Source organism: Coturnix japonica, chromosome 1 (genome assembly GCF_054131305.1).
Source record: "Coturnix japonica strain WE chromosome 1, WE-NBRP24, whole genome shotgun sequence".
Taxonomy (NCBI): Eukaryota; Metazoa; Chordata; class Aves; order Galliformes; family Phasianidae; genus Coturnix; species Coturnix japonica.
This window is the reverse complement of record NC_140663.1, coordinates 49145611-49163995: the sequence shown is the minus strand read 5'-3', so window position 1 is coordinate 49163995 and position 18385 is coordinate 49145611. Positions and strand designations below refer to the sequence as shown.

Sequence of the window (18385 nt, the reverse complement as noted above, 5' to 3'; positions counted from 1 at the left end):
CTCTCCAGTTTGACCAGAACAGCTGCAGTGTGGCATATATGAATGTAGACCTACTACCTAGGTTTCAGCCCATGATACTGAAACATGTCAGTTGACGGTAAGCTTTTGTGGTGAAAAGATGCAGAGGAACAAAAATATTAAGAAGGAAAGCACCGTACCTCCCACGCATTCAGAGGATTAATCACGATGAGTGCAATTCTGCAGTGTGCTTACCTCTTTGTAATTTTGCACAACAAAAATCAGGCGATGACATAAAACAAGAAAAAGTTCCAACTACCAACAAGTTTCGACTCCTTCATCTGTCCCACCACCACCTCCTGGTCTTCTTAAAGACCACTTGTCTTTATGGAGTGTGTGATATGGAAACTATGCTATGGTAAGTTGGCAGGAAGCAAACCTGCACATTTATTACCCAAAACTAATTGAGTTCTCATCATCTTGGCTTGTAAGAACAGGAGTCTGCAGGCGTAATTTACAGACATTCATTCATAATGAGATATTTTAACACCAACTCTTAATCTTCAAGTTATTTCATCTTGGTTCTCCTTTGAAGGGGTCAAGTATGAACTGTATATTTGTCTTTAGGAGCTGGAAGCTTGAAAGCACTGATAAGCAAAGCAGCAGAGTTCTTGAGAACAGAAGTAAATATTGCCACAAGCTCTTAAAAGGTGGCAAAGAAGAAGTATTTTTATATACTTCACTTCATAGACTACATACTGACTAAAATACTGCTTGCTTTAAAGCTGAAACTGCAAGAAATCGTGGTCAATAATTGCTTACTGGTCTTAATAGATACTGGTGAAATGTTTCAATTGATGTCCAAAGTTTCTGTTTTGCTTTTTATTTTAAACGTGGTTGTTAATATACTGTAATACACGAATACAGTGTGGATTTTTATTTTTAAAGAGTGTAACGTTAGTGTCTTTTTTAAAAAGTGTGACTAACAAATTACGCAAAAAGTTTTAATAATTTTAATACTTGTTCAGCCACACGGAAATGCACCATTGCACCATCTCATTTGATTTATGTTGCGTGAAAAACCTCCAGGTCTTATAAATGTAATTAATTTTAACCCCTCCCCCCCCATCCATGACTTCATATCTTAATACGCTGTAGTAATAACGCCAGCTCTGTTACTATTTGCCATACTTGAGATGGTAAGAGAGAACTTGAAGACACAAAACTCAAACAGTGATCAAAATCAGTACATTTCCAGAGGACGCAATGCTGGATTTTAGTCCAGCTATCTCTGACAATACCATCACTTCACCCTTACCCAAGGAAATGTCACTGTAATTTCACATAGAATGGAAGACATAACATAATAGCTTGGTTCATTCTTTTTTTTTTTTTTTTTTTTTTTCACATAATGCTTTATAAAAGAGATAAAGCTGAAGAAAATGAAAACAGACATACATATTATGATGAGATACACTGTCCTTATTTAAACAAATTTCCTTGAGCCATGTATTTTTAAAAGGTGAAAAGTAAAAGCTACTATTTTTTTCAATGTATAAAAGTGATGATAGTAATTATAAACAGCCAATGGTCTTTTGCCTATTTCATCCTAGTAAGTTTTCACAGCAAAAATAGTAAAATTTGCAATATTACCAAAAAGATGCAAATCTGTCAAATATATTACTCTGAAGTAAATTAACAATTAATTTATAAGAATCTACCATAGGAACTTTTAAGTGGACAGTATTAATGATTTCCTATATAAAATCTATTAAAAATTTTTGGAGAAAATATACGAAGCGTAGCTGATAGCTGATGAAATCTGCAATATGGCCATGGAGAAATAACTTGCAGATCATCAAAGTTAGCTCTTGTGCAGAAACATCCACTGTGAGTTCATTAATTTCACTTTCCTCTGGAGAACAGCAGGAGGTTTCCATAACACGATCATCATAGCAAACAGATTCAACGTTGTACTTTAAGATTTACCCGTAGTTGGAACTTGCAACAGTTTAGGTTTTTTGGTGCTCTGATCTGTCTTGCTCTCTGGAAGGCTATGTAAATGTAAAGATCTTCAGCAGAAAGACAACTCTCTCTAAAGTACTGGCAACTGGTCTTTGCAGAAAACTGCTAAAAACATAGAAAAAAAATAGGGATAAAAAGGTTTAGCTGAACTGGTAAAGCTACACAGCAATGCTACACATAAAGCACTTAACAAGGTCTCTGTTGGAAACTGCGAGATTTGAGGACTGTGCCCTTCAGACAAACATGCACATAAACTCTTGAAGTTCACTGGACAGTTTGCAGCTTTAAAGGTGCTCATCTGTGCAAGTTTTCTGTAGCCTGAATGAGCAGCCAAGCTTTCATTTTTCACCAGTGAAGCCTAATAACACTTTCACCTATTTTGAATAGCAAAAAAACCCTCAGATTCCAGTCATCAGCCTTGCTCAGATCAAGTGTGATTGCGTTCTTGGCTCAGACACCTTGGACAGGTTACTGAAATTAGCATGATGATCAACTTCAGTTCTATCTGCATGTGAGGGTAGAGTCCATGGAGCTTTAACTATTCACATGATTAAAGACAACCAGTATAGCTGTGTTCTTCTCTACTGGCCCTGCATCCAGAACCAAGAACAACCAGAACTATTTCTGGTTCCTCATCTAAATTAGAAAAGGGTTTTCCTTTCTATGAGAAAAGTTGTCGGCTTTATAATTCCCCCTCCAACCCAGCTGAACACCACACAGTTCTCTGTTGAGATTTGCCTATGTTTATTCAGTTCACATTCTGAATGGAAGACAGGGTTGTTTTGCTTTTCTTCAGGCATGAATTTGTAAAGGACTTCTTTTAATGAGTCATCTAGTTGAAACTCTTAAGTCAGACCCTATAAATTTTCACTATCCTAATTTGGCCAGCAGAGAACAAAGCAATACAGATTCTCTCCTAACAGGAGGAAAGCTCCAGTGTGTCGCATACTGGGTGCCTGCCTCATTTTGATCTGCAAGGTGGCCCCAAAAATAGAGAAATATTTGACTGCAGCAATCATGCTGGTCTACATAAATCTGAGTGCACCCTACCCGTAACAGGTCTCATACTGATGCAGGGCCATCCGCAGTGTGGTTGAAGGGAAATACAGAGATGTTTGATTTTTATTCACACTCAAACAGGGAAAGATGCAGTCTCCTTGCTTCACACTTCTCATCAAGAAGGTGGCTTTACCCACTGCTTTATTTTTGTCTGCACCACTCAGACCTGACCCTGGTTCAGCCCTTGGAAGAATTCACAGAAACACAAGCAGGTGATCCCCAGACTCCTGACAGCAGCTCAAAGAGCATCACCACCCGGTTTCTTTCCAACTAACACATCCCAAACACATAACAATAATTAAGCCATACTGACCTCCAGCTGTTTGGATCTTGATGTGTTTATTTCCTTCTAATCTTAATTAGAAAACAAAAGGTAAAGAGTTAAAATGTTGTAACATATCACCTATTTAGAACATGGTTAAACAAAGCATGCAATAGAGGTACTACTATTCCAAAGACAGCTGCTGTTATTATGACAGTGTTATTTTTCTTCACTTTTTGTTTTGCAGCACATTTTGGAAGCTCCAGTCAGTGACTTAGCTCTGTGGTGTACGTAAGTGACAGCAGCATTTTGTTGTATTAATCTGAAAAATATTACACAATCTTATAAAAAATATGTTTATGGCTTGTCCACTTGTAAGCACACTGTTTTATTTCCCACTGTTTAAAAATATAGCATGGAAAAGACACCGTTTGCACGGGGTATCGTATAAGGACAGAAGCAAACCTGAAAGCAAGCACTCACTAACCACTATTACTGAATTTCACCACAGTGCAAGTAAACATCTTCAAATCTAAAAATAGTGACAAGGCTCTGCAAGCACATGTATCATCGCCTCTTAATCCTAACAGCATTTTGTTTTCCTTGAATTCACACAGCACTCAGAGCACGGAGAAGCTGTTCAGAAGACAATTTACCACCCTGGCACCATCTGCTCTATGATTCTTCTGCAGAAGTTGGCATGTTGTAACTTAAACATACAGGAGCAAACACTTGGATGATTATAACCAGCCCCGCTGCCTTAAGAAGACCCTATGCTGTTAAGTCTGTCTGAAGTAATCATTGATTTTTAAAGGATAAATACATCTTACTAGTTACAACTCAACCAAGAAAGCAGGAGAAATGCGATGCACGAACTTTCAATACCTTTTGATGCAGCTTTTGTCTGACTGGAAACCACGGCAGCCGCATCTGATGGCAGACCAACATACACACCACCATAGTTCCTGATAGGAAGAAAATAATTAACAGACATCAGAATTTAACTGAAGCACTTCTTCCTATAACATAAACACCGCCCAGCAGCGTTACAAAGACCATGGATGTTCAGAGAAGATGCACAATCAGAGAAGTCCTCCTTTCCCAAGGCTGCAGGAAAGGTTCTTCTTCTAGAAACCCAAGAGATAGATAGGCTGATATCAGTGCCTAGCCCTAAGACCACAGAAGCACCTCACTTGTAACAGTGCAAGCAAATTAAACATTTTGACCTCTCCTGATTAATAAATAGCACCTACACCTCCTCCTCATGACCTCATGACTCCTTTCATGACCTTAAAGAATGGATTTCCAGCTCTGAGGCCAGTATAAAAAGCAAGGATTGATGCAGGGACGTGGAAACGGGGTCTTTAAGAATCTCTGCCATACTTGGAGCTACTTACAGAGTGGCTTCTCTGACCCATTAGGTACTAAATGAATCACATTTCCTCCACTTCCTGGGTTTCTGAGTTGATTTGTTTGATGATAGAGCTGTACTTCCTTCAATTTCCAGTCAAATACAGATCTCCCACTGGTGCTAATGCAATCTGCAGCAGGGCTGTTATGACGGCAGAGGCTACTGGCCATTACAGAGCAGATTACTTCATTACATCATGAGATATGTGCTCCTCTTGCTGAAAAGCTCCTTTCGCCAACACAGTAACAGCTGTGAGGATCACCAATTTTGTGTTTTGCATGAGATTTCCTACTTTTTTACTTTGCTCTGATGGTGTTGGTGGGAATTAATATGATGCATATCCAACAGCAAAACTCAGCACAGTCAAATCCAAATTAATCAAGTACAGTACCTACCTCCTTTTGTCATCATCTGATACAGATTCTTCTGCTCTGTAACACCAAAAGATATAAAACACATGAGCAAATAGTTTCTTTCAGATACTCTGTGATAATCAGGGTAGATTCAGGGACAAGGAAAGAAGAAGGGATCTTTTACAGATCCCAGTTTCATCCAAATCATCCACAGTGCAATAACATACTCACAAAGGCAAAAAAAAAGGAATGACAATTTTCCAGTCTAATGTATGGAAGAAAGAAAAGGATTGAGAACAGATGTAGCTTACTTGCCTTGATTCCCTCAAGTGATGCCTGAAACTAGGCTTGGGAGCTAAAGCTGGTAAATAAATATATTTCCTGATTGAGTCCCCACGTAATGCACAACAACAGAAAAATCTCTGAACAAAACATAAACAATTATGGGCTGTTCTTCCATCAGTGGAGGACTTGATGAGAGTGGACATCCATGGCATGAGAACAAGGATGAAGAAAGAAACCTTCACAGCAGCTGAACCAACATGTGTTCTGTAACCCCTATATAAAGTGAGGTACTGCTACTACTGATGTCAGAGCTGTTTCCCAATCAACAAATTGCAAAATTAATTCCTTAAAAATGGGCAATTTGTTTTCTTTAGCCGTCTGGGTAAAATGGGTAAGGAGTCACTGAGGTTTGACTAACCCTCCTTGAAATACTACCCATTGTAATTGAACCAGAGCACAAGGTAAAGTAATCAGGACTGGTAAGAAGGCAAATGTGGTTTGAAAAATAAATAAACAAATAAACCTGTCAATATGACTCCCTGTGGGTACAGTACTTGTGCTGCGCTCTCGGCCTGTGCCTCAGCATCAGCCTTCACCCAAAGTACTCACCCACCTTTGACTAAATATTTAGACTTTGAACTCTGTTGCTTGCACAGTTCGTTCACCTGGATAATGTCACCTGGATATTCTCATCTAGGGAGAAACTGCCTGAATTATGGGGGCAGTGAAAAGACACTCCCCATCATCAGCTGAGCTATGAATTTCTGGCCTGCTCCCCAGACAACAAAACTGAGGACTGACTGTTACCCACTTAGTGCTAACTTCATACTGAAACGATTTTCTGAACTAGGATACTGAACAATAGTATGGCATTTCTTATTGTAATTTATTTATGCTGAAAGGTAGGTGTAACAAGGGAGAAAGTGTAGATCTGACAAGGGGTAGGAAGTCTTTACAGAGGGATCTTGGCAGGCTGGATCAATGGGCTGAGGCCAACCATATTGGGCTTCAGTGGCCCTGCCTGTGGCGGGGGGGTTGGAGCTTGATGATCCCCAAGGTTCCTTCCAACCCAGAGCATTCTGTGATTCATTGAAGACTAAGTGCTGGATCTTCAGTTACTTCAGTCACAATAACCCCATGCAGCGCTACAGACTTGGGGAAGAGTGGCTGGCAAACTGAGTGAAGGAAAAGGATACAGGATTGTTAACAGACAGTCAACTGAACATGACCCAGCAGTGTGCCCAGGTGGCCAAGAAGGTCAATGGCATCCTGGCTCGTATCAGAAATAGTGCAGGGAGTGAGACCACAGAAGTGACTGTCCCTCTGCACTCAGCACTGGTGAGGCTGTACCACGGATACTGCGTTCAGTTCCACAAGAAAGATGCAATCCTAAATGCAGGAAGACGCCCCTTAGATCTCAATCAGTGCTCTCCTGGGCAGATAGCAAGTTCTGGGCTACAAATTAGAAATAATCTCATGCATCTTCTTAGTATGCAGCAGAGCATTCCGAACTGCCCATCGTGCATCAGGACAGTGAATAGGGATACACAGTTCTTCTTAACATTTAAGTACTCTGTAGTTTTCCCAAAGGACAGTCACAAAGGGCACCCCACTGGCTGCTATCTTTGCCCATGTCTTATCACTCAAGAGACAGTGAACACCAGAATCACAGAACTGTAAGGGTAGGAAGGGACCTCAAGAGATCATCAAGTCCAACCCTCTGCTCAAGTAGGTTCCCTACAGAAGGTTGTACAGGTTTGTACAGATGTCGCTATACCATCCAGATGCGTCTTGAATATCTCCAGAGGGGACTCCACAACTCCTTTGGGCAGCCTTACTCTCTGGCCTTCCTGCCAATGCTGTCCAGATGAGTAAGAAGCATCTCCTCTGCCACCACCCAGCCTCAGCTCCCCTGTTCACAGCCAGAAAAAAACAGAGCCCCCTTTCCTTGAGGGCTGTGTGAAGCTGCTTTGTCACTCCAACCAGTTCCAGCAGAAGAAAGAGAAGAAAGAGGAAAGCATATGTATAATAAGGGGTAGGAATGAGCTTTATATTTTTAGTTTTATAAAAAATGACCATGCTTTCTTTAGAAAGGGACTGTGGGCGCCAGGAGATCACAAACAACCATTTCTGTTGAACCAACCAAATGTGTCATAGTATTATCTCATGCAACTGGAAACAGTTTCTATAATCCAGATTAACCATTATCCAGAGAAAAGAATCCTTTTAAAGCAGTGACAACTTCATGAGTGGCTCGAAGCTTCTAAAATGGAGTTGTAAGAATAACAATCAATATTGTCCAACAGGAAATTAATGTCAATGTTTTAAAAAGCCTCTACCAGGCAACAGGGCTATTTTGTTCTGTTCTAGCAATGTTCCGTTACGGGGCATCACTGAGCAATTACTGTCATTCTCTCACTAAAACAAATTACACAGGCCTATGATTAAGCAGGCCAGGTTTTTTAAACACTTTGCTTTCCTCCCTCTCTCTTAATAGCTACAAATCAAGGTCTGATTTTACGATGCCTTTTCTTTTAAATACTCAACAGCAAATATAGTCCAGGGCTGAACAGGCCACAGTTCTTGGGCTGGGTGATGACTGGGTTCAATCTGCCACACTGCTACTGCTGAGCAGACAGAGGAGGAACTTGGAAGTGTTCAGAGGAAAATAAAGAAAAACGTGGGTGCTGACACCAGAGTAAGAAGCCATTTTCCACCTTTCCAATGGCTCATTTCTAAGCAGCATGGGAATGGGTGCTGCTCCAATTTACATATAATACATTTTCGCACATCTCTTGCCTTCATAAGCTATAGTTTGTAGTTTAAAAGCATCATCTCAAAAGGTGCACCCTAATTTCATGTGTTCAAATTTCTAGGAGACAGCTGAGGCTGATGGACCACTGATGCTCATGTGCCCATGCTGCATAAGCAGAGATGGCTTCAGGGAGTGAGCTGTAACGGTGACACTCAGCCACATGGGAATGGGCACAAAAGGCAGTTCCCTTGGCTTTAATCGCACTCTAATTTCTGCATCTCCCAGGCTCACTCTCCCCTCTCCTCTTAAGTCTCTAGCTTCCTCTTTTGACAAGGATGAAAGAAGAATGTAGCATAAAAAAATAACCTATAAATATCTCATTTTGCATCAAAGAGCCTCTATTTATGGTGTCCTCCAGGCAGAACAAGTTGTGAAAAGCCCTTCTGCCCCAGAAATGGATGGTAACTCAACAGGCAGGACCAGACAGTCCGATGTGCTTTGCAGTGATCTGATGCTTTTCCCTCAGATGCTGTTGACATCTGCTGCAAAGGGACCAAGACCACATTTTTCAGCAGGTGACGTAGGTGAAGTCCTGCAACTGGTAGGCAGATTTAACTACAAATCCACATAACAGCATCTATTTTCAGCTAGAATAAATGTTTCTTTTGGTAAGAATTTGTCTGTCCCAAGAGGCTTCCTGTCACTCTCTTAAGACTGAAAAATATTCTCAGTTATCCAGCTGTCAGTTTTTACATCCATCAGACCGAAGCCCATTTGAAGACAAACAAGCTGCCATTTTTTCACATAATATTTTAAATATAAAATGACAGGCATTCATATTAATTCATACTATCCACATTTTTCTTATCTCAGCTTATATGGCTTCATCCACTTCAAGCTCCAGTATTATGCAGACTCTTTCTAGTAGTGCTCAGCAGTGCCACCAGAAATAACTCATTAAACTTTGCACAAGTGACAGACTGTGTCACTTTAGCTTCCCAGTATTTCTTCGGACCAAGGGACAGGGACTATCAATTTGTATTTGATGGATTTCTCCCTGTTATTTTGAAAAAAGCTAAAATTATTTTATCCTTTCCTTCCTACTGCTACTAATCTTCATCTGAACCTAGGCACACTCTCGACACATTGTTTTGCAGGGTATACTTTATCCCTTCCATATCCAAGCTTTCCCAGATTGCACAACATCCTCCCTTCAGAACCTTGGCGAGTGAGTTGGTTGAAGCTGGCTGGCAGGTTCACCAGTTAGTTGTAGGCTGGAGTAAACAGGAGATCACATTCTCAGATAACATGCCCTTTTTGTTCTGACCTCAGTCTCAAGAGCACTTAACAGTGACAATTATATCATCATCCTCATGTTAGTAGTGGAGCAACCCAAGGCCAAGCATGCCCAATCTAAGGCCCAGAGTGCCAAGCAGCTTCCCTGTGGTCACCAGTAGGCTCTGAGTTCTAGCCCTTCTTCGATCCACCCAGCTGCTGGAGTCCCAACGGGCTGCCATCAAGAAACAAGAAATCTTCTGAATTACAATAACCGGATCCTGTGCTGAAAAGTGTGATACAAGTGAGAACACACCTAAACGCTTTTCTTCACCACAGTAGACATGAATGAAATCATTTCTTTTTTCCAGTGTTCTACTTCTGTTGTAAAAATCTGCTGCCAAACATTAGGATGATTGATCTAGGACTTTTCTGGTTACACTGCTGTTCCTCTCTCTTTAACAGATCTGTGTTTCTAAGGCCTGACTAGAGAACTCAATCACACTATTACTCACATACGTTGTTCTGCTGGCTCTGCTGTACTTACTGAATGAGTAATGGTTCCAGGGCCAACTCTCTGTCTTTCTTGCAGTCTGCACTAAAAATTTGTTGTTTTCTTTTTCTAAGTTATCATACTACTTTTTTGAAACTTGACAGATTATCTATCACTAAGTATAAGCATAGTTCTACGTGCACCCACAGCTTCAAGCACAGAAACTTTGAAACATAAAACTATCAAAGAACAAAGAAACAGAGTCAGTTGTAAGTAGCCATTTACATTACCTAGATTGCTCAAACAACACAAAAAAGACCCCAATGTGAAATGAAAACAGTGTTTTTGGATACATAGGAATGTTGAGGGCATGGTTGCTGCGGGTTATATCAAAAGGGGCTCTTCATAAGCCTGCCTTTTGCAATTTGCTTATTGTTTTAGACTGAAAATCCAGAAAAGTGGTCACATAGGTAACACAAATCTCAAGAATACCCGTGACAACAACATTCATCTCACAAGTGAGGCCCGTCTTTAATTCTAAGTCATGTTCTCTAAGAGCAAAGACAAGGCTGTGGTTAAGGTCTTCTCTCCACATGTTTATCTGACTTAACAGCCCTTATTTCTACACCAGGATTCTTCTGTTTAATTACAGTAGTTATTTAAAATGAACTAAGTAAAACTGAACATTGTCCTTGTTGCACAATATGAAAATACGTCCTCAGTCTCAAACTCCAGTGGCAAATAATAACTCTATGAAATAGAAGGCAAGACCTTGGGACGCCTTCTTTAGTGCTTCCTTTAATAGCAAAATAAATTTAAGTCTGATTAAATTTGTCCCTGCATGCCTTGCATCAGCAAATGAAAAACAGGCTGAGAAGGGCTAATCTTTTGCTGTAGCTTTTCTGAAAACCAGAAACTGGCCACAGGCAGCAGGACTACAGAGGTTCAGGTCTTCCATGTTTGGAGGAAAAGATGATGGGTAGGGCTGCCCCCTGCTCCTCAGCAAGAGAGATAAGAAACAGAAAGAGGAACGATAGGTGCTATTTTCAATGCAAAACAGGTAAAGGCCATAACTTTCCCTAACAAATGAGGCCTCGCCTGCAGCTAGTTAGAAAGGTGAATGTTTTCAAAAGGAAGTCTGGATGGGTCACCAGGTCTCTTGCCAAGTGGGAACATTTACTAAGTGCCTCATTAAAATCTCCCACAGGGCTGAGTGGAAGCTCATGTTTCACTTCATACAAGAACGGGCCCCTTCCAGAAAGCTGTACTGACACATGATAGGGAAGAATAGTCTAACACTGTATGACCAGCTGAGGAAGATAACTCTCTCAATGGAGGCTGAGAAATAGAAGGGGAATGAGTCTGTAGAATAGTAAACATGAGGTGGTTTTAAGGAGATGGAAGTTGCCACCAAAAACATTAAACACCTGACAGTATTGATTAAACACTAGTAGCCAGATGAATCACTACGTGTGACTAAATCCAGTGGAAAACTAGCAGGACTGAAGATAAGTCCAGAGTTACATGTTTGAAAGGGCAGAGCAAGTACTTACGCATCTTTAGTAGTCCCCGTGGCACCTAGAATGAAAAGAAGGAAAGAAAAAAAGAGTATGTTTACAAGATAATAGCATAATCCTTAAACCAACTGATAGTACAATAAGCATTTTCTTAAACATCTTCCTTATGAATACTGCAAAAGAGAGATAGATATAGCTTTTAGGTGGTTTTGTCTACTACAAAGTCACTGCTGCTAACTAAGCAGTTACTCCTAAATGCCTATTTACTTTGAGTAGGTGCCATTTAATCCACTTGTAGACTCAGCACTACATGTGTAAATGCTGCTCCGTTCTTACTGCCAGATAAACAAAGCTTTATAAACAAGTAGACAGAAACACTATAAACACTGGGACACAATCCACCCAAAGCCCCAGTCACCTAAATAGATCAACCACCCCAGAATTCATTTTGATGTTTAACAAAAACCAAAAAGACAAAAGCCACAACTGGGCTGCCTGATCTCAGTGATGGATTTTTGGGTGACTCAGAGGCTTCTTGCTGGGGGAGGCACATTCACTCAAGTACGAACCCTTTCTCATTCCTCCCAAGTTATTAATGCCACGTTGCTATTACTGGTATGTCACTCACCTGAGTAATGAGCAAAATATCCCCCCTACAAATTACAAAGGCTAGAGTAGACACTAGAAAACGTTTAGCTTCTCTTTTTCCCCTTCCTTTCACTGTTTAGCAGGAAGATGGCATCTGAGCTCACTCTGCAGAAACTACAGTTATCAAGCCAGTAGATATTAGGGGGGTTCATTTATTTATTTATTTTCAGCCCTGCAACTTCATTTCTTGTAACACTTTCTGTTTGCTGCTGAAAAATAACCATAGTGAGCAAACATCTTGCACCTTACTCCAATATGTGATAATGTGCCTTCTGCACCTTGACTTTAAAACCAGAGAGGAAGAGAACTTTCAAGGCCTGCAGGGCCTTCCAGCACTGTCTACCTGAATGGACAGCTGGAACAGAAGGAAACATCCCTCCTTATTGCTAATTCTTAGTGATAATTTCAATCCTGTTTCCCCTTCACCTAGTAACAATACAGATTCCTTTTGTATGAGCGCACAGAATTCTTTTGTTAGCACTGCTCCGAGTTGGCAAAGTCTCAGTGCTGCTGTATATATCAGTAGAAACTCTTACCTAAGCTGAAAGTAGCACCTCTACGAGTGGACAAGCTCAGGTCCTAGCTTTTAACATTCTACCAGGCAGCTATGTGAGACTTCTGGCTCTAGAGGTGCATCTACATGGTATTACCCAGAAACCCTCTAAATTAATTGTGTCCAGATGGAAGGCTGGCACTGCAGCACCACATGCAAGCCCGCTCTTGGCTGACGTGGGAAGATCTTTTGCTACTACCCAGGCTAGCTGGCTCCAAGTCAGCCCAGCTGTGTGTCTCCAGGATACCACCCCGCACATCGAGACAGAGCTCAGGCATCCACACCAGCTCAGACAGCAGATATTTTGGGCAGTCTAATCACATTGCTGTGGGCAGCAGGATTTTTTTCAGTAGAAACAGTTATTGTGTTGAGTCTGTTCTGCATCAGAACTACAACTTTCTAATTTTCTTACATCAGCTAAGCTCACTGCAAAAAAACCTTCAATTTCTTTAAAAAGGTTCACAGTCCTTTGTGAAGCCTTTGCTGATCTCTCGTTGAGTCCAAGCCAGGCTCTCAGCACTTTGGGTCTTGACAGGACAAGGGGAAACGGTTTCAAACTAAAAGAAGGAAGATTAGGACTGGTTATAAGGAAGTTTTTAATAAGAGTGGTGAAGCAGTGGCACAGGTTGCCCAGAGAGGTGGTGGATCCCCATCCCTGGAGACATCCAGGTCAGGATGGAAGGGCTCTGAGCACCTGATCTAGCTGTAGGCGTCCCTGTTCATTGCAGGGGAGTTAGACTAGATGACCTTTGACAGACACTTCCAACTCTAATGATTCTATGATTTAAAGAAATTAAACTTTCCTTGAAGGAAGCATACTAGAATTGTTTGATAGGTAAACTGAGACCTTAGCTAGGTGGGAAGAACTGCAGGTCTACAGCAGTATGGCTGCATTTCTGAATGTAGAGACACAAGTTCCAAACAGTCATCAAGCACGCTTCAGAACCATACCCGTGCTCAATGCCATGCACCTCTTCAGAGCACTACTTAGAGAACTGTGCATCACTTCTCTCCCCACCAGCAGCATGGGAGCCAGCTCTGGACATAAGAGGGGTCGGCTCAGGGCTGGCAGTCCACATGGCAGGCAGGCATTAGGGTACAAATATACAAGCACCCTGGAACAGAAGCTGTATCAGACCCTCTATCTTGGGGTTCACATAGATCTACACCACCCGAGTCTGTGTTGGAGAGCAAAGCAATGCTACCAGCGCTCCTGACTTCCAGCAACTGTTCCCTTTGGCATTAGGGGCTGTGCCACAGCTGGAATTCCCTGCAGCTTTTTGAAATTCTCCTCACACAGAAACACTGAGAACTAAGTATGGTGAAAACAAATGCACTTCTTAAGAGGTCATTTTTACTGGCTTGTTTCCCTTTGCTTTTGTAAGCACAAAGAATTAGGTTACCTTCACCCCCATTGATGGGATTCCATCACAGTTTCAGTACTGTTATTTCTCATTTTCACTAGCAGAAGTGAAACCAGAATGTAGTCCAGATTCACTTGAGTACCACTAAAGTGTCTGAATAGAGACCTGTAAGTGCTTCCAGTTCACAAAACAGTTTTCTTGCTGGTAGTGCTGTGCTTGAAAATGAACACCACTTCAGTTAGGCAGCTCATAACTTTCCCAATGTAAAGATTTATAAGGTTTCTTCACCAAGGAGCCTGAACAGCCCTTATGCACAGTTTTTATTTCACAACGGACCCAATAACATTGCACTTTGCAAAGACTTGTGTTTATTTCTAAAGCCCAGTCCACTCACCCTCACTCTTGTTACTTCATCAATGTGTTTCTTTAACTCTTCCATATTTTTTGTAAGCAAGACGTTATTTCAGTTTCTCATGTTCCTCCTGCCAGAAGTTCAACCAAAGTATCTTGTTTACCAACTACTCACAAATAGCTCTTCCACAACAGCAAGACTTAGTGCTCTTGTAGCCATGATGACTTAGAAATATGACTTGAAAAAGGCTTTTCTGAAAGCTTTTCAGTTGTTTTTTTTCCATTACACTGGCTTGGCCTAAAGAAAGGCAGCACTTGACCCTACAAACCTTGTCTTCATCAACCCACAGTGGTTTTACCATGCAGCAAATAAATAAGCTCACTGTAGAGATGATAACAGCGAAGGGAGCTGAACCCTCTCTGTACCATGCAGGATGACTGGGGACCGGAGGAATCATGAGCATGAGCGGCACTGTATTGCTCGCTTAACAGATCTGTAAATGAGCATTTCCCAAAGCATCCTCCTTTCAATGAATGAGGGTCTGAACTTTCAAAACAAAAGCAGATTTCAGTAACTTCAGGGCAAACACAAAAGATGGTTGAGAGAAATTATAGCCAAAGACTATATCCCTCCATTTTCAAACAATGTTTTCTTGCAAATACTCCAAATGATTAAAAAAAAAATAAAATGTAATAAAATATTAAAAATTACATATACATGCATGCAACACAACTGAAGTTTTCTGCCACGTGCTCCCTTGCACCAAAAAAAAGAAAGGAAACATGGAATGAAATCCTAACATCAAAGGAATTCTTTGTTGTGGCTGTCCCATCCCTGGAGGCACTCAAGGTCAGGCTGGATGGGGCCCTGGGCAGCCTGAGCTGGTGGGTGGCAGCCCTGCCCATGGCAGAGGCACTGCAGCTGTATGGAAGCCCAGCTTCCACAGAGTGCCATAATTTAAGGTGTTGTCATCTCTACTACAACTGATATAGAAAGGAGCCTGTAGGTCTCACATCCTTCGTCTCATGCCCTGGAAGGAAAATGTGAGCTCTGTCAGTTACACTGGTATTCTGGAATGCTGCACCACAGACAGAAATGTTTTTCTAGATCATGAATATTAGTTTAGACACTGCAGACCACTGGGCTGAGAGCTCCTCTGATGTAATCCCAGCCGTGCAACACAAACTAATGCCATTATCTGAACTATCATTATGTATATCTCTGCTTAGGAAAAATCTAGCTGGTTTACAATTGAAATTTTACCCAAGCAAGAAAACGGGGACCAGTGTAACCCAAGTCTAATTCTGCTCCATGAAGTATGCTACAACATTATCCTTAGTGGCAGAATATGACCAAGGGCATCACAGGTTAACTACATGTACCTCCGACTTTGACATCACTGGCTGTAAAACAGTCTTAACTTCAGCATTAAAGATGTAGACACACAATGCAAGCCACATCACCCATTTGTATTCCTACTGTACTCACGTCTTTTGTTAAAATGTTGAGAATTACATTTTTTCTTAGAAGGTCTGCAATCCTGACTGCCAACATTAGGTCTTCTCCACATAAATCATTTCTATTTTTGTCAGACACAGTAAGGGGTGCTAAACTGCAGAAACAAATTAACTAGAAGACAGCTAACGCCTTACTTCTTCTCCCAGCTGTTGGTGATTATAGGACTGTTTACTGCACAGTTATCCCTGTCTTATACTAGTGAAAGCAAGAGCTGCACCTTGTGGAGAGCCAGACCTGCTATGGAGAGGTCTGTCAGTGCAGCAGCAATAATCACCTTACATTGATCACAGATTATATATGGTGGTGTTATTTGTAACCTGTGCTAGGCCACTGGAGAGCTGTGGACTGCTTCTAAAGAGTATGCAGGAAGCTGCCAAGAAATGCAAGTCAGATTATTTTGTGAATAACAGTGCAGGCAAGTTAAGCTATCAAAGAGCTGTGCATCATTGAGAATCGTTTATGACCAAGCCAAAAGCTGTCAAAAATAGCTACTGTTAAAGCAACAGTGGACCTATGTTTAAACATACTTTGAGTTCAAAGTAATGCACTGCATACTGCCACATTTCGTTCAGCATTTGCTCATTCATGTTTTGCAGTGAGCTCTGCAGGGCGATGGCCACACCAATGGTACCACACCAGCCACCACATGGAGACAACAACCAAGCAAAATTAAAACTTCCCTCCAAGCTGCTCTGACAGCCACCACGATGCTTTCACCCAGCAAACAAAACAAGGCTGTAAGCACCACCCTAGCAGCAGAAAGCAGCTTCAAGGCATGGTGACAGGGAATCAACAAGTGGGAGAGAATTCATGTGATGTTTAAGCAAGTCATACAGCGCATTCCTTATAAATGAGGAAGGTCACTGGTATATATACCTCAGACATCATTTAACAATAATCAAGTAAACAACAATGGCAGAAAAGCCTCCCCCTATGGGTGTGAGGCATGGGACTGAGAAAGACAGCTCCACACCACAGTGCATCCATCCATCCATCCACACACCTTGAGGCCTTTCCACCCAGGCACAGTGTCACACGCTAAGGCCAGCACTGTCCCTGAGCTCTGGCTATGGACAGCGGGCTCAGGGCTGTGCCCAACCAGCTGCTGCTGCTGCTCTGACCGTGGTTTCACTGAGCATTTTCTAGACACTGTGAATTTAATAAAGGTATCTGAAGACTCGATGCAGGGATTTAAATAGTGTTACTGTTTGCCGTGTGCAGTTAGGATGAAAAAATGATTTATGAATGCTTGCCTTTATAGCAAAGTGGTCAAAGTCCATTTACTAATTTCCATCTATTTTCCCTTTTCGCAGGAGCTGGGTGGAGAGTGGGAAGGAAGACACAACCGCAACCACCTGCCCACACCTCCCCTGCTCTGAAAACAGCATCGCGCAAAGAGGGAAGAGGGGGGAGCAGTCAAGGAAACCCCAGTCTCAAGGCGCTCCCCAACTTCTCCGGTCAGCAGAGGTGGCACAAACCCATTTCCGAAGCGGCCTTACAGGGCAGGCGCTCACACCCCGGCCGGCCCCCCAGGCCGGCCCCGCCGCCCCCACAGCCCCCCGGGGATGCCCCGGCCCGGCCCCGCCGCCGCCCCTACCTCGCCCTCCCGTGCCGCCGGCAGTGGAGTTGCCGCAGCCCATGGGCGCCGCCCGGGCCGCCCCGCGGTGCGGAGCCGCGCGGAGGGGAGCGGCGGCGGGAGGCAGCCGGCAGCGTGCGGATCCGAGTGGGAGATAAAGCCGCGGAGACCCCTCCTTCTCTCCTTTTCCTCCTCTTCCTCCTCCTCCTCCTCCTCCTCCTCTCCCCACCCATCGCCCCGGAAACCGCCGGCCCCTCTCCGCTCCGCCGGCGCATCCCCGCCGAAAGCCCCGCACCTTCCCGGCCATCCTCGATACCCCCTTAGCAGCTCCGGGACACCCCTCATCCGCTGGGGTGACACAGGGCGAGGCGGCGGAGCCTTCGTCTGCCGTCGGCACCATCCATTGCTGCTTCCTCAGGCGGCTGGTTTCAGTGTTTCTCTTCTGACAGAAGCATCGTGCTGCCATTCGGTTACCATTGGGACCCACTGGATCGGGAAAAGCTACAGGTTCACTGTTTCCCACTGATACCAGAAGCACAGAGAAACATGCAAGATGAGTTTACGAACTCTACAAGGATTCTTTTTTTATGTGCAGCCTGATCCTGTGGGTGGCAACCCTGCCGTCAGCAGGGGGTTGGAAATGCATGGCCTTTAGGATCCCTTCCAACCCGAGCCGTTCTGTGATTCTATAATTGCTTCCCTCCAAGAATTTGGATCTTTCTCCAACCTGAAACTTTCCATCCATACAGAGCAGTAAAATAGTTCCAAACCCTGGTGATGTACTGTTGCTCAGTCTTGGAACCATAGAATGGCCTGGGTTGAAAAGGACCACAATGATCATCCAGTTTCAATTCCCCGGCTACATGCGGGATTGTCAGCCACCAGACCAGGCTGCCCAGAGCCAAATCCATCCTGGCCTTGAATGCCTCCAGGGATGGGGCATCCACAGCCTCCCTGGGCAACCTGTTCCAGTGCATCACT

The 18385-nt window shown here is 42.8% G+C and overlaps 1 protein-coding gene and 2 long non-coding RNA genes across 13 annotated transcripts; 1 reads left to right on the top strand and 2 right to left on the bottom strand.

Moving 5' to 3' along the window:
• The first annotated feature begins 246 nt into the window (after nucleotides 1–246).
• On the top strand, nucleotides 247–4196 carry LOC146762405 (uncharacterized). Its single transcript, XR_014935424.1, has 3 exons — nucleotides 247–376; nucleotides 3552–3595; nucleotides 3922–4196. It is a non-coding gene; the product is annotated as an uncharacterized LOC146762405 (long non-coding RNA).
• On the bottom strand, nucleotides 949–18041 carry C1H12orf75 (chromosome 1 C12orf75 homolog). 11 transcript variants are annotated; one of them, XM_085518733.1, is made up of 6 exons: nucleotides 17700–18027; nucleotides 11430–11454; nucleotides 5111–5146; nucleotides 4190–4269; nucleotides 3356–3396; nucleotides 949–2088 (listed from the first exon to the last, which is right to left on the bottom strand). In XM_085518733.1, the coding sequence occupies exons 1-5, from the start codon at nucleotides 17868–17870 to the stop codon at nucleotides 3382–3384; spliced, it is 327 nt and encodes a 108-aa protein (XP_085374859.1). In that variant the 5' UTR covers nucleotides 17871–18027; the 3' UTR covers nucleotides 949–2088; nucleotides 3356–3381. The 11 variants fall into 11 exon arrangements, with proteins under 11 accessions (XP_085374859.1, XP_085374863.1, XP_085374839.1 ...); XM_085518737.1 differs by having other exon boundaries at nucleotides 949–2085; nucleotides 17700–18018; XM_085518713.1 differs by having other exon boundaries at nucleotides 3356–3391; nucleotides 17700–18018.
• On the bottom strand, nucleotides 8768–11423 carry LOC146762404 (uncharacterized). Its single transcript, XR_014935423.1, has 2 exons — nucleotides 10053–11423; nucleotides 8768–9869 (listed from the first exon to the last, which is right to left on the bottom strand). It is a non-coding gene; the product is annotated as an uncharacterized LOC146762404 (long non-coding RNA).
• Nucleotides 18042–18385: the final 344 nt, after the last annotated feature.